We start from the raw sequence: 15,991 nt of genomic DNA, 5'->3' as shown, positions 1-15,991 counted from the left end.
ATGTTCATGGCCATTATGAGAAAGAAGTGTTTGTAATAAAGCAAGTTCTTGTGATGTAAAAATAAAAGAATATATAAGCAATTGATGAACTCTTGGCTGTGTTCATTTTAGAACTAAAATATTTTTAAGCACAGGTAGTTACTACATTATAATTTAGGGATCCAAAATACAGGCTTAGGTTTGCCTAAAATCAAATTGCTAAAACAAGAATTTAGTTTTGTGGTATTCCTCCATTTACTAAAGTAACCTAAAAATAAAGTCACATATTTAACAAGGGTTGGTGAACAACTTTTAATAATACATATTTAATTTTCAGAAACATATGCTAACCATCAACAACATTATCAGGGCAACGTTGCCCCAGATGTTATTTCATTGGTATGTTATATCGATACTTACAAAGGCTTTCAAATTCAACAACTCAAAACAAAACAGCTTAATTTTTAAAACTACAATGCTTTAAAAAATGTAAACAGGTCATTTTTACATTATTGTAAAAAAGAAGACTCACTCCTTAATGCGGCTTACTTTTTTTTCCCAAGTGAGCAAAGCCTGGTGCTCATGGATAAAGAATGAAAAGAATTCTTTACATAGAAACATTGTGCTCCAGTGTGGCCAAAAAATATATATATATATACACATACAAAGAAAAGAATCTTAAATCCACAATTTTGACCACACACAAAAAAAATCTTGTCCCCAAATTGAGAAATTTATAAAACCATTTTACACATGGTTATTGACCTATTGAAAATCTACATAACATTTTCAAAACAATAACTCAGTCAAAAGATACTTTTCTTAAAAATGAAATGTGCAAAAGAAACTGTTTAAGCTAGAAACAAGACTTTCTCTCCTAAGAGGCCAAAAGAGCCACTGAAATAATTTAACTGTTAGATTTAGTGCATGTAACCAAAAGGCACACACATGTGATTAATATATTAATATATTTTCATGCAGAAACCTGTGCATGTTCACAATCATATAACAAAAACACAAACATAACAAAATGTAAAGCCTAGTGTTTGGCAATGTTATTCTACCCACATTCCTTTATAGTCTTAAGTCCAACGTTTTTACTAGATGATTAACAATGCCCCTCAAAAAATATATTATATTTGAACAACTTTCAATAAAAATTAAAAAGATGTTAGCCTAAAACACTACAATATTTTTTCAGTTCTCATACATATAGAAACTTACTGACATATTTATTTTAAATGTCATTTCAAATTAAGATACATTTTTCCTTTTGTTAATAAACACTTTGATTGCTCCAGTGAAGTCAGCAGAGAGAAGAACTTCCGTGTTATCTGTTTTCATAATACCTTAAAAGCATTAAAAAAAAAGTTTTTAGTTGAATTTAAAGGAACATGATGCCTGCTCTTACATTTCTCACATGCCTTTGACCCTCCCTCTACCTTGGGGTGGGGTGGAGGGGGATACCTCTCCCCACCTTTTCAGTCTCTCTTTTCCCGCAAGCAACTGTAATCCTTTTATCCTACTGTACCTCTCCCTGCTATCTAAGGTTCACTTCTACTTACCTCATCTTATAGCTGATCTTTCCCTGGCTTGAGGCCTGGATGCCTGGATGCCTGGATTTACTCCCACACAACCTAGTAAGTTGTCTAATGCTTCATTTTATGGCAAGAGGTTAGGGTGTCATTCAGCCTCTAAGAATGGAATGCTGGCAGAATGAGATCACTTGGGCAAGTTTGATGCTAACAGCTGTCTCTAATGAGGTTGACAGTAAGGTGCAGTGCACAGCAGACATACTGAAACTGCCATGAAATGGAGTACACATGTTTGCTCTGTGAATGCTAGTGATACCTTTTAACTTTATGGTCCATACTGGAGAGCTATTTAGCTATATACCCAACAGCAAAAATACATACCTCTTAGGTTCATCAGTTATGTAAATATTTAGAAATACAAATTAATTGTTAACTAACTGTTTTGTACATAGACAGAAATTGTAGATTTAAAAAGGGCTGGGTAGGAAGGAAGAAAATAATTTCAGCTTTAACTGTAGAGTTATGTACAAAATGAGTCGGACGTGGACTCATTTAGATTTGCTAAGGCTTTTGAACATCCCTTACCAACTTTTCTGGCATATCTCAAAACAGTGCTGTGTAGTAGCAGCAGCAGCAGCAAAGGGCTTCAGTATATGAGAAAGGCTAGAGAAGAAAATCCATCATACACATAAAGTACTTTTTAATATATAAAAAATAATATGATAATGGTAAAATCAACTACAGGTTAGGCTTTTTGCTCAGCCCTTTACATATGTTATCTTTAATTCTTACAACAACCTTGTAAACTAGGTATTATTACCATTTTGCACATGAGGAAAACTGAGGCTCAAATTACCAAATTTGTCAGGAATAGAGAGAGCAATTAGATATATTTTATGATCCTATACCTGGGTTTAAGAGTTTATTCTTAGATTACACTTAGATACAAAACAGCAAACACAAATCTGAGTACGATACTTTAAAAGTTGTGACTCTTTAAAAAGTACCCCATGAATTAACTGAACCTTAGCATGGTGTATGTTTGAGAAGCTTAGAAAAGTACCATTATTTTTTATTTTTCCTCAAATTGTTTTAGAAGTTAGAATTTCCTGTGGAATGTGTAGGGGGAAATGTACAGAGTGTAAAAAGTTATCACTAGGAAAAATGCCTTAAGTTAGAAGAGAGATGCTAGATTTGATTCTGAGAAGAAGAGATAAAATGGAAAGAAATATTTCCAAATAGGCATTTAGTAAAGGTTTAATAATTATGACTTGGTTTATTTTTAAATATTTTGTAATTAAAAGAAGTTTTAATTATAAAACCTAAATTACAAGTCTGAGGTTCACCTTTGCTTACAGAAATTTTTTTTTCACAGGCAAGAAATGGGAAGTGTATTACAAGGGAAATTACATGAGATTAAATTACATGAAAATACTTAGAACTTCTAAGTATCCCAATAACTACAGAAGCACACTTTGTATATCCTATGTTTTTGTAGCTTTAAGACTCTCTAAAAGGCCTGGCTATAATCTTTAGAGTGAGAAAACACATTTAATAAACTCTTCTGTAACTGATTTTAATACTACAAACTTGCTTTCACCAACAGCTGGTCCCTATTTGCATGGTCTTACCAGACTCTTTTTTTTTTTTTTTTTACAGATTTATTTATTTATTTAATTTCCCCCCCTCCCCTGGTTGTCTGTTCTTGGTGTCTATTTGCTGCGTCTTGTTTCTTTGTCCGCTTCTGTTGTCAGCGGCACAGCACGGGAAGTGTGGGCGTCGCCATTCCTGGGCAGGCTGCACTTTCTTTTCACGCTGGGCGGCTCTCCTTACGGGCGCACTCCTTGCGCGTGGGGCTCCCCAACGCGGGGGACACCCTGCGTGGCACGGCACTCCTTGCGCGCATCAGCACTGCGCATGGTCAGCTCCACACGGGTCAAGGAGGCCCGGGGTTTGAACCGTGGACCTCCCATATGGTAGATGGACGCCCTAAACACTGGGCCAAAGTCCGTTTCCTTACCAGACTCTTAATGACTAACAGGAACAATTTTTATATAATTGGCACTCAATACTACTTGTTGATAGTTTCTTTTCATTTCAAAATCTGAGAATTTTATATAAAGGGAATTACTACTCATTCTCAGAGAATAAATTGCAAGAAATTAGAGGCTTGTAAACAGCTATCTTTCTTGAGAAGCTGTTAATTTGTGGCAAGTAGAAAAGAACACTGTCTTCCTTTTGGTTTAATTAATTCATTCAACAAATGTTTACTAAACACCTGCTATATATAGGCAAGCAGTGTGCTAGGCACTGGTAGTATAACAATAAATAAGACATATAAAGTCTCTGTCTTCATGGAGATTACAGTTTAATAGGGGAAAAAGATAAAGAAGTTTTATATTGTATGTCTCAGTTGTATTTCTACAAGGAGAATGGTCATAAAAACAGTATGAACTTCCAAAATTTTCATCTTTAATTTCCAGGTGAATTTAAAAGGAAGTAAAACTTTAGAAGGAATATATTACTAAAATGTTAAAAAAAAAAGGATAGCCTACAACCACTACATTATAAACAAGAAATATTCTCCACACTCATGAAAACCTTGTAATATCTAAAACTAGGTTAATGAGGCTACTAAATGCTCACTACAAAAAAACACAAACAAACAGAATAAAATATGAAGGCCTACCAGAGGGCATGCTATCCAAAACTTCAGGATCTTCATCTTTATTGTTTCCTTCTGATTTTTCAGATTGTACATCCGAAGATAACATCAAACTTGGGTTTGGAGCAAAGATGGCCGATGTAACAACTGCATTATGTGCTAGGAAAAACATTTACTTCAGGATAACTGATAAATTTGATACTAAATGTTAAGACAAAAAAAATAATATGCAAAAAATACAATAATGTAAATTACATGCCAAATATCTTTTAAATCTAACATAGAACTAAGAGCTATTTTAAAAAAAACAAAAGTATTTTTCAAAAAATAATACCTACAAGTCCTAAGATTCTATGATTCTCAAATTTTAGGACAGTATAGTTCTTCTCTGATATAATAAAAGTAAATGAGTAGGAAGGTGGATGTGGTTCAAGTGAATGAGCTCCTGTATACTACATGGGAGGTCCTGCATTCAGTTCCCAGTGCCTCCTAAGAAGATGAACAAGACAGTGAGCTGATGTAACTAGATGATGCAACAAGAGACACAAGGAGGAAAAACAATGAGAAACACAACAAGCAGGAAGTGGAGGTGGTTCAAGTGATTAGGCGCCTCCCTCCTACATGGGAGGTCACAGGTTCGGTTCCAGGTGCCTCCTAAAAAGGAAGATGGGTACACAACGAACAGATACAGCGAAATGCAAACAACAAGAGGGTGGAGAGGAACGAATAAATAAAATAAGTCTTAAAAAAAAAAAAAAGCAAATGAGCAAAGCCAAATACACAGCAAAAGCAGTTATAACTGCCAAACTGTCTCCTTCTAAAATAATGCCTGAGCTGGTCCACATGAAGTGCTGGTCCATGTGGAAATGCGGCCCCATGCAGGAGTGCCCCCCTGCGTGGGAATGCCGCCCTGCATGGAAAAGCCGCCCCGCACAGGAGTGCTGGCTGGCAAGGAGAGCTGGTGCAGCAAGATGATGCAACAAGAGACACAGAGGAGAGAAAATAAGAAGATGTAGCAGAACAGGGATCTGAGGTGGCGCAAGAGAGTAATTGCCTCTCTTCCACTCAGCAAGGTCCTGGGAAGAGTTTCCGGAGCCGCCTAATGAGAATACAAGCAGACACAGAAGAACACACAGTGAATGGACACAGAGCAGACAACAGGGGAATGGGAGGGAGGGAGAAATAAATAAATCTTAAAAAAAAAAAAAAGCCTATAAAAATTTACTTCTAATACATCTCCATTTTAACTCCATTTATAAGATGTGTAAAAGTATGTAAATACTTACCTTTAATACCTTCCCAGAAGTCATTACGATCTCTCCTGACTGAAGTAAACTTGCTTAGGTCATGGTATGTACTCCAGATATAAACATACTTATCTTCTGAGCCACTAACAAGGTAAGTAAAATCATGGCTAAATTTGGGGAAGAAAGGGATAAAAACCAAAGTTTTGTCATTTTAGGTTTCCCTGTCAGTGAGTCCTTCTTTAAAATGCCGAAAAAAAAAAATCTAAAGGACCTTTTTGAAAATGTAGACTCCTAGCCTCTCTCTGTAGATTTAGAATGCTTTATGTGTGATTTGGGGCCTAGACATGCATATTTTTATTGAAGCCCTAGTATTGTGATTCTGGTTAGTCTACACCTGAGGACCTAAGGGATGAAGGAGAGAAGCAGTGTACTTTACTAATTGAATTATAGGGTAATTCAAGAAGAAAGGAAGAACTAATAAGAAAAGGGCTGAAAGACAAAAGAAAGGGTGTAGTGGAGAGCCTCCAGACCCCAAATTCAAATAATGATATGTAAAAGGATAAAGATAGGACACTATGCTTTAAGATGTTACAATGCTTTATTAGCTTTTGTACCTAAAAGGATCAGGACCATGGGGGTGGAGGATAGCTCCTCCTACAGAGCTTACAGAAAAGCAAAGATTCTGGAGCTCAGAGTCTTCTAATTCTGGCTTTTTCTAATCTTGGTTTTGCAATTAACTGTGTGACCTTAGGTAAATCACTGAACTGTCTTCATCTGCACAATTGGGGCAATTCTAATTCTACTTAGTATACAGGTGGCTAAGGTTAAGTATTACATGGGTGTAAAAGTGCAAACATATTAAAAACACCATATAAAAATAAAGCATGGGAGAATAGATGTGGCTCAAGTGGTTGAGCGCCTACTTTCTACATGGGAGGTCCCTGGTACCTCCTAAAAACAAAAAAACAAGCAGCAAACAAACGAAAAAACCAACTCAGGGGAACTGATGTGGCTCAGTGGTTGAGAGCCAGCTTCCCTCATATGAGGTCTGGGGTTCTATCCCCAGTCCCTGGTACCTAAAAATAATAATAATAATAATAAGGTACAGATAAATGGGAAAAAAGGGAATAGGGGAGAAATGTTCTGATATCTTTTGGGAAGTTCACATTGCCAATTTACCTGAAACTTGCTTTGATCTGGCTGCTGCTATTGACATAACCCTTATACTTCATGGACAGTGACAAATCTCTAAGATCATATAGTCTGATTCTGGAGTCATTTGAGGTTACCAGTATCTAAAAATAAATAAAAGGAAAGGTTAAAAATATCATTTTTGAATCTAAGTTAAGCTATAACCAAAAAAGGGCATCACATACACATACAGAACACACATACCACAGAAGGAGAAACAGCAATATTCCATAGTAAAAGGAGCATATTCTTTGCAAAGATATTAAGAACTAACTTTCAAGAGTCTACATACAGTGTGGGGAGAGAGATACTTTGACTATCACAGTACCTTATTTTCTCCAGGTAAAGGCTCAATGCCAGTAATTTTTCTTCCAACTCTGTTGCGCCCTCTGGTAGATCGGACATGTATTTGTGTATGATATTTCAAATGCTAAAAAGAAATAATAAATTAAAAATATTAGAATTAGAAGGAACCTCAAAGATCATCTGATCCAACTCTCAGATGGACAAACATGGTTTATATTCCCTAATTTATAGATAAGACAGTTAAAGCTCAGAGAAGATAAAGAACTTGTCCAAAATCACAAAAGTGTTTACTACACATTCAACTGTACAATTTACACTGATAATCATTTACCTCTGTATCATAGAAAATACACCTGCCATCATATGTCCCAATAACTGCATATTTTCCATTCTGACAGAAATTTGCAGCTGTGATCAATTTTGTTTGACCATCTACTTCATTCCACAAAGCCACTTTTTTGTCAGGTATATTCCAAAGTCGGAGCTTTCCATCCAATGACCCACTTAGAAAATATCTGTCATCCTAAAGAGATGGCAAAAGAGAAAGCTTTAATTTTACTACAGCAAGAAAAACTCATTAGCAAACCAAAACATTAAGTCTATTATAAATAATGTTTAAAATATGTAGATATCATTTTAAAAGCATTAAAGTATTTTTCAAGCAAGCATTATTTTATTCACTAAAAACAATAACAGTATAATAACTTCAGTATTCATTTGGAAGAAATGACATTCTGATCACTTTACCATGTCCCTAAACTGCTTTATCCAAGGAATGGATGTTAATAAACAATGTGTCTGAGTGTGTGTGTTGCAAGGGAGAATGGTTCTGTAAGTAAATAAGTTTGAGAAATTCTGGGTTATAGAAAGTTAAACAGGATTCTCGAGAGCATTTATTATGTCAAAATGTATTCTAAATCTCTTTAGAAAAGGGGTTAAATAGGTAGTACCTTCCAATTTATTTAACCATGGGTTTTGGGGGAAGGGGGAAGGGGAGGTAGGGAGGTACATCTAGAAGGGCTGCCACCTTCAAGGAACATACTTTGGGAAACACTATTTTATAATGATATGTTGGCTCATAAGTTCTTCTCCAGGACAGATTTAACAATTGGATTAAAAGAGATAACACCAGTTACTGGCCCACTGAACCGATCATCGTTTATCAGAACTAGAATATCAAGTCAGCAGAGAATTCACCTTTCAAATTCTGAATTTGACTAGAAACCAGGGATCCTAACGGAAGAATTTTTCTCCCCTAGGGACATGTGGCAATGTCTGGAGAAAGTTTTGGTTGTGACAATATTAGCTCATTCCCATTCCCAGTGACTGCGTGTACTACAATTTTCATCAATTAGACATGAGAAAAGTTAACAGGGTGGGGGAGGGGGTTTACTGCCACTTGCAGAGGTCAGGGATGCTGTTAAACATCCTAAAACACACAGGACCGCCTCCCACAACAAAGAATCATCTGGCCCCAAATGTCAATACTGCCAAGGTTGGAAAACTATTCTCTAAAGTAAACCAGTCCTACTACTAAGCTGATCTAATTTTTAGCAACATAAGAATTATGGATTAAGTAATTGGGACGCAAAACAGGAAACAGATTCTTTTCTCAAGATTATTATTTCTTGCCCATCCCTAAATTATGTTAAGAATAATCAACACAGATGCAGGGGGCACTTCCTAGGAAAAGGGCAGTTGTTCCACCAAAACAAATATTAAATAGGCAGGAACTCTCAGAAAGAACTATTTTTAAACTACAGAAGCCAGAATAACTGTACGGCATCCAGGGAAAAGTGGGAGGAAGAGGGTAAAGAATAGTAAATTGCTCTCTTCATGAAGCAGGTACAGATGCCCATCCCCCACTCCTGCCACAGGGCACTGTAGATTCCAGTCCCTGGCTGGTGATAGAAAGGGACCTAAATATCCTCTTCTCCAAGAACAGGGGTGGGCATGGTTGTTCACTGATCACAGCTTTTGATGAGGGAATTCAGACTGCTGGGGTCCCAGCTCTGAGGGGAGCTATTGCTTCAACCCACCCAGAAAAGATGGCAGCAGACATTGTTTCAACAATGAAAAAGGGAGTGGAAGCCACTGTTTCAACAGTCCAGGACAAGGGTGGTGATAGTGGAGACAAAGATACTGCGCTTCCTCAGGGCTATTAGCTGTAGGGCTGCTTTGCTGAAAGGCCAGGCAAGCCCACCTTGGGGAGCAAAGGCACTTTGGAGCTGGTCAGTGCCCTCTTCGTGGGTCCCTGGTTCTGTTTTGGCTGAGAAAGACTGACTTGGAAAGTTCTTTCTGTTATGCTCCACTACCAGAATTTACCTGCCAGGCAAAAGCAACTTGAGACAACAAAATGAGTGTAAAAAGCTACAAAGGCAGACAGTGCAGGACAAAGGTCTCCTGGCTTCAAGCACCTGAGAAAGGGAAGTCTGCTGGGAAACAGAGGGGACAATTAAACTTCTTTTAGAGACAAACTCCAAAATAACTAACAACCAAAAGCCCAGGACAAAACAGAGGCCTAGAAAGACAGGGAAAAACCCTTCACACTGCACTCGCATTGGGTACACCTTTCTAATAGGAGGGCTGAAGCTCAAGAAAATCTGTCTTATCACTAGCTGCTTATAAAACCAAGAAACAGGTATCTCATGGAATGAATCACAGAGTTAACTTTTTAAAGTATTAAAATGTACAGTGTGCAACAAGAGTGCAAGACAAACAAACAAGAAATTATGGCTCATCCAAAGGAAGAGGATAAAAATACAGGAAACACCAATGAAGATGAGAATATGGATATACTGAACAAAGCCTTTTAAAAACAAATGCTCAAGGACCTCGTGAAAACCCCTGTGTTACTCAAATGTAGTCTCTTTTTAAGCCAAACTCAGCAAATAAACTCACTACCCCCCTCACCCCCAGCATGGGATATGACTCATTGGGATAAGCCTCCCTGGCACTGAGGGATTAATACAAGTGCCAACCAGCAATGCATTTGGAAAAAGACTTAGACCAAAAGGGGAAAACATTAAATACAAATGAGTTTTTACGGCTAAGAGACTTCAAAGTGAGTCAGGACGTCATTCCAAAGTTACATTTATGCATGCCTCAGGCACTAACTGCCACGGTCAACAAACCCTCGAGCAGGGGTGCTTCCAAGGGCTCTAGAGACATCTGGACACTATAGGCAAAGCACACAATACCACAAAACAGCATTCCATTGGTAGGTTATCATATATTCCAAGGTAAGGCCCATCTCCCTGATGTAAAAGAGTTAGACTTATTTATAATTTCCCTACACGATTCTTCTACCCCTTTTATTTGAACCTATAATTAGCACTACCCATTAAATATATGTACCAGAGACTTAAATCTATCATCTGTTAATATGCCGGCTGAGCTTTGAGAGTAGGTACACCAACACCTACTCTCCAGCTCATGAGACTTGCCAAGACAACTAACAACATGATGATGGACAACCTCCATCCCAAAAGGCAAAGAGCATCTATAACTGCAAGCAAAACAGTTCCTTCTATCTGCCCCATAATATTTAAGTCCCCTCTCAGTCAGAATCAAAGTGGACATCACCATCCCAAAATCTTCAAGACTGAGGAATGAACAAACATAAGGGGGGAAAGCAACCACGGACCAAAATAGACTTATTATTATCATAGTAACAAAAGAACTTGTAACATGATATAAAGACAGTGGTTACCAGAGGTTCTGAGGGGAAGGGGAGGGAAAAATATGTGGAACACAGGACATTTTTAGGGTATTGGAATTGTTCTGTTACTGCAATAACAGATACAGGCCATTATACATTTTGTCAAAACCTATAAAATTGTACAGTGCAAAGTATAAACCATAATGTAAACTTTAGTCCATGGTTAGTAGCAACACTTCAATATTTGTTCATCAATTATAACAACTGTATCACAAAAATGTAAGATGTTATTAATAGGGGAAAATGTGAGAGGGGGAGGAAATGGGGCATATGGAAATCCCCAATATTTTTGATGAAACTTTTCTGTAATCTAAAATTTCTTTAAAAATGTTAAAAAATGCTCAAGACAAGAAGGAAAATAGAGAAAAATGAAAGAATGTCAGGAAAACAATGAATGAGAAATATGAAAGTCTAATTAAAAAAGAACCTAAGAGAACTTCTGGAGTTGAAGACCACAATAAGTGAAATGAAAAATGCCCAGGAGGATTTCAAGAACAGACTGGACCTAGCAGAAGAAAAGAAGAAAGAATCCAGTGAACTTGAAAACATGATACTTGAAATGAGTCAGGCTGAGGAGCAGAAAAAAAAAGGTACATTAAAAGTGAAAATGGTATAAGACTTTTGGGAAACCATCGAGAGCACCAATATATGCATTATGGTAATCCCAGAGGAGAATAAAGAGAGAAAGGAGCAGTAGGAATAGTAAAAAAAATTAGAACTTCCCAAGTGTAGCAAAAGACATAAACATGCACATCCTAGAAGCCCAGAGAACACCAAAAGGATAAAATGAAGGAAAATACACCTCATCATATAGTAATCACACAAAGGAAAAGGAGAGAGTTCTGCCAAGCTGCAAGAGAAAAGCAACGTGTTATCTACAAGGGAGTCCCAATTAGATTGAGTGCTGATTTCTCATCATAAACCATGGAGGCAGGAAGACAGTAGGATGAAATACTTAATGTGCTAAAAGAAAACAACTTCCAGTCATGAAACCCAGGACTAGATGACTTCACAGGGGAATTCTACCAAACATTTGAAGAAGACTTAACTCCAATTCTGCGCAAACTCTTCCAAAAATTGAAGAGGAGGGAACACTCACTAACTCATTCTACAAGGCCAACATCACCCTCATATCAAAGCCAGACTAAAAAAAAAAAACAGAAGAAAACTACAGGTCAATATCTCTTATGTAAAGATGCAAAAATCCTCAACAAAATACCAGGAAATTGAATCCAACAGCATATTAAAAGAATTATATACCATGATCAAGTGGGTTTTATCCCTGGTGTGCAAGGCTGGTTCAACATAAGAAAAATCAATTAATGTAATACATTACATTAAATGAATGAAGGAAGATCTCAACTGATCTAGAAAAGTCATCTGACCAAATCTAGCATCCTTTCTTGATGAAAACTCTTAGATCACTAGGAATAGAAGGAAACCTCCTCAAAATGATAAAGGGTATATATGAAAAGCCCACAGTTGACATCCTACTTAATGGTGAAAGACTTAAAGCATTCCCTCTAAGATCAGGAACAAGATAAAGATGTCCATGGACATCATGATATTCAACATTGTACTTGAAAGTCTGCCAGAGAAGTTAGGCAAGAAAATGATATAAAAGGCATCCAAATTGGAAAGGAAGAAGTAAAATTTGCTGATGAAAGGCTCCAATATACAGAAAATCCTGAAAAATCTGCAACAAAGCTCCCAGAGCTAGTAAATGAATTCAGCAAAAAGGTGGGGGTGTAAAACCAATACCCAAAAATCAGTAGGGTTTGTCTATACAAGCAATGCACAATTGGAAGAAATCAAGAAAAAAAATTCCATTCACAATAGCATCTGGAAAAATCAAATATCTAAGAATAAATCTAACCGGGGATATAAAGGACTTAGAGATAATTACAAAATATTGCTACAAGAAATTAAAGAAGACCTAAATAAATGGAAGGAAATTCTGTGTTCATGGATTAGAAAACTAAATATCATTAAGGATGTCAATACTACCCAAAGCAACTTATAGATTCAATGCAATCCCAATAAAAATTTCAGCAACTTTCTTTGCAGAAATGGAAAAGGCAATCATCGAATTTATATGGAGGGAGCAGATGTAGCTCAAGTGGTTGAGTGCCTGCTTCCCATGTATGAGGTCCTGGGTTCAATCCCTGGTACCTCCGAAAAAAAAAATTATATGGAAGGGTAAAGGGCCCTGAATAGATAAAGCCATCCTGAAAAAGAAGAATGAGGTTGGAGGACTCACACTTCCCAATCTTAAAACTTACTTACAAAGCCACTGTAATCAAAACAGCATGGCACTGGCACCACAAGTACAGACATAAAGACACATGGAATCAAACTAGCAGTTTGATAAGAGTAAATAACCCTCTTATTTACAGTCAACTGATTTTTGACAAGGGTCAGCTGATTTTTGATAGGAGGGCAATGACCACTCAATTGGGAAAGAAAAGTCTCTTCAACAAACAGTGCTAGGGAAAATGGATCTCCATTTACATAAAAATGGAGAATCCTTACCTCATACCATATAAAAAAGTCAACTCAAAATGAATTGAAGGCGGCAGACTTGGCCCAGTGGTTAGGGCGTCTGTCTACCACTTGGGAGGTCCGCGGTTCAAACCCCGAGCCTCCTTGACCCATGTGGAGCTGGCCCATACACAGTGCTGATGCGCGCAAGGAGTGTGCCCTGTAAGGAGAGCTGCCCAGTACAAAAGAAAGTGCAGCCTGCCCAGGAATGGTGTTGCACACACAGAGAGCTGACACAAGATGATGCAACCAAAAGAAACACAGATTCCTGTGCAGCTCACAAAAACAGAAGTGGACAAAGAATATGCAGCAAATAGACACAGAGAGCAGACAACTGGGGTGCGGGGGGGGGGGGTGTGGGGAGAAATAAATAAATAAATAAGTAAGTAAATAAATAAATCTTAAAAAAAAACAAAAACAAAATGAATTGAAGACCTAAATGTGAGAGCTGGAACTATCAAACTCCTAGAAGAAAATGTAGGAAAGTATCTTCAGAATCTTGTGCTAGGCAATGGTTTCTTAGAATTTATACCCAAAGCACACACAACAAAAGAAAAAAATAGATAAATGGGAACTTATCAAAGATAAAAACTTTTGTACCTCAAAGGACTTTGTCATGAAAGTAAAATGACAACCTACACAATGAGAGGAAATATTTGGAAGCCATATATCTAATAGGGTTCGATATCTAGGATATAAAAAGAAATCCTTTGATTTAACAACAAAAAGACAAATATCCCAATTTAAAAATGGGAAAAAGATTTGAACACTTCTTTCTCCAAAATGGCCAGAAAGCACATGAAAAAATACTCAACATCATTAGCCATCAGAGAAATGCCAATCAAAAAAACCACAATGAGATATCATTCCACATGCATAAGAATGGGTTTTATTAAAAAAAGGGAAAATAACAAGTATTGGAAAGGAGGAGGAGGAGAAATTGGGACACTCATTCATTATTGGTGGTAATGTAAAATGGTGCAGCTGCTGTGGAAGAGTTTGGCGGTTCTTCAGAAAGCTAACTATAGAACTACCATAAGGAAACGGACTTGGCCCAGTGGTTAGGGCATCCGTCTGCCACATGGGAAGTCCGTGGTTCAGACCCTGGGCCTCCTTGACCCGTGTGGAGCGGGCCCACGCGCAGTGCTGATGTGCGCTGAGGAGTGCTGCGCCATGCGGAGGTGTCCCCCGCGTTGGGGAGCCTCATGCACGGGGAGTGCGCCCGTAGGGAGAGTCGCCCAGCGCAGGGGAGGGTGCAGCCTGCCCAGGAATGGCGCCGCCCACACTTCCCGTGCCACTGACGACAGCAGAAGCGGACAAAGAAACAAGGCGCAGCAGATGGACATGGAGAGCGGACGATGGGGGGGGGGGGATTAAATAAATAAATAAATCTTAAAAAAAAAAGAACTACCATATAACCTGGCAATGCCACTACTAGGAATATAACCCAAAAGAACTGAAAGCAGGGACTTGCACAAATATTTGCACATCGATATTCACAACATCATTATTCACAATTGCCAAAAGATGGAAGCAACTGAAGTGTCCATCAACTGATGAATGGATAAATAAACAGAGGTATATACATACAATAGAATATTATTCAGTTGTAAAAAAGAATGAAGTCCTCATCCATGTGACAATATGGATGAACCCCAAAGCCACCAGGTTGAGTGGAATAAGCCAGGTACGAAAATACAAATACTATATGATCTCATTGATGTGTAACATTAGAATAAGCAAACTTAGAGTCAGAATCTAGAATATGGGTCACCAGGGGATGGGGTGGGGATAGGGAACAGGAAGTTAAGGTTTAAAATGTACAGGGGTCCTATTTGGAATGATGGAAGTGTTTTGGTAATGGATGGTGGTGATGGTTGCACAACATTGTGAATGCAATTAACAGCACTGAAATGTGTATCTGAATATGATTAAAAGGGGAATATTAGATTGAATATATATTGTAACATAAAAATTAAAAAAAAAATCCATGGAACTACACTACACAATGAACCCTAAAAATTAATGGACTTTAATTAATAGTACATATGAAAATGTGCTATGATCAATTTTAACAAATGTTTCACACCAGTGTAAGTTGTGTGTGGTGGGATGGTGTATGGGAATCCTGTATTTTATGCATGATTGTTCTGTCAACACAGAACTTCTCTAATAAAGAAATAAAAAAGAACAATCTGAGAAGGATGAACATTTTATATTTATGGTTATGGCTCTACTCAAGCCTACCAGTAGAAGAACTTAACCTTACTCTTAAAGATTCAGAATTTATTTACATATATATACTTATACATGTGTGTGATTCCATCTTGCCACTTCCTTTAAACCCACTATGTTTCTTCATGTAATATCTCTCACCCTGATAATTTATAGCTAAACTAGAGTTGGGGAAAGGATTTCATTCACAATTGCGAACAGGGATAAATACATCTTTTGCTGCTCTCTTCCTGTCACCCAAAGATGTGGCAGATGGGGGCGTTATTCAGAAAGAAGCTCTAAAGGCTTGATGGGACCGCAGACCAAACATTTTTTTTCTTACAAAAATCATTTGTTGGGAAACGGACTTTGGCCCAGTGGTTAGGGCGTCCGTCTACCATATGGGAGGTCCGCGGTTCAAACCCCGGGCCTCCTTGACCCGTGTGGAGCTGGCCATGCGCAGTGCTGATGCGCGCAAGGAGTGCCGTGCCACGCAAGGGTGTCCCCCGCGTGGGGGAGCCCCACGCGCAAGGAGTGCGCCTGTGAGGAAAGCCGCCCAGCGTGAAAAGAAAGAGCAGCCTGCCCAGGAATG

The 15,991-nt window shown here is 37.9% G+C and overlaps 1 protein-coding gene across 2 annotated transcripts in view; it reads right to left on the bottom strand.

Moving 5' to 3' along the window:
* Nucleotides 1-277: 277 nt before the first annotated feature.
* The window catches only part of WDR44 (WD repeat domain 44), a 102,877-nt gene continuing 87,163 nt past the window's right edge, over nucleotides 278-15,991 (bottom strand). For both annotated transcript variants that reach the window (XM_058291653.2, XM_071212941.1), the window contains 6 exons: nucleotides 7,255-7,446; nucleotides 6,946-7,047; nucleotides 6,606-6,721; nucleotides 5,466-5,593; nucleotides 4,204-4,338; nucleotides 278-1,328 (listed from right to left, as the gene is read on the bottom strand). In XM_058291653.2, coding sequence (XP_058147636.1) covers nucleotides 1,234-1,328; nucleotides 4,204-4,338; nucleotides 5,466-5,593; nucleotides 6,606-6,721; nucleotides 6,946-7,047; nucleotides 7,255-7,446 — 768 coding nt within the window. In that variant the 3' untranslated portion in view covers nucleotides 278-1,233. The remainder of the gene's footprint in view (nucleotides 1,329-4,203; nucleotides 4,339-5,465; nucleotides 5,594-6,605; nucleotides 6,722-6,945; nucleotides 7,048-7,254; nucleotides 7,447-15,991) is intronic.

Source organism: Dasypus novemcinctus, chromosome X, assembly GCF_030445035.2.
Source record: "Dasypus novemcinctus isolate mDasNov1 chromosome X, mDasNov1.1.hap2, whole genome shotgun sequence".
Classification (NCBI taxonomy): Eukaryota; Metazoa; Chordata; class Mammalia; order Cingulata; family Dasypodidae; genus Dasypus; species Dasypus novemcinctus.
The sequence above is the reverse complement of the archived record's forward strand: the minus strand, read 5'-3'. Positions and strand labels throughout refer to the sequence as shown.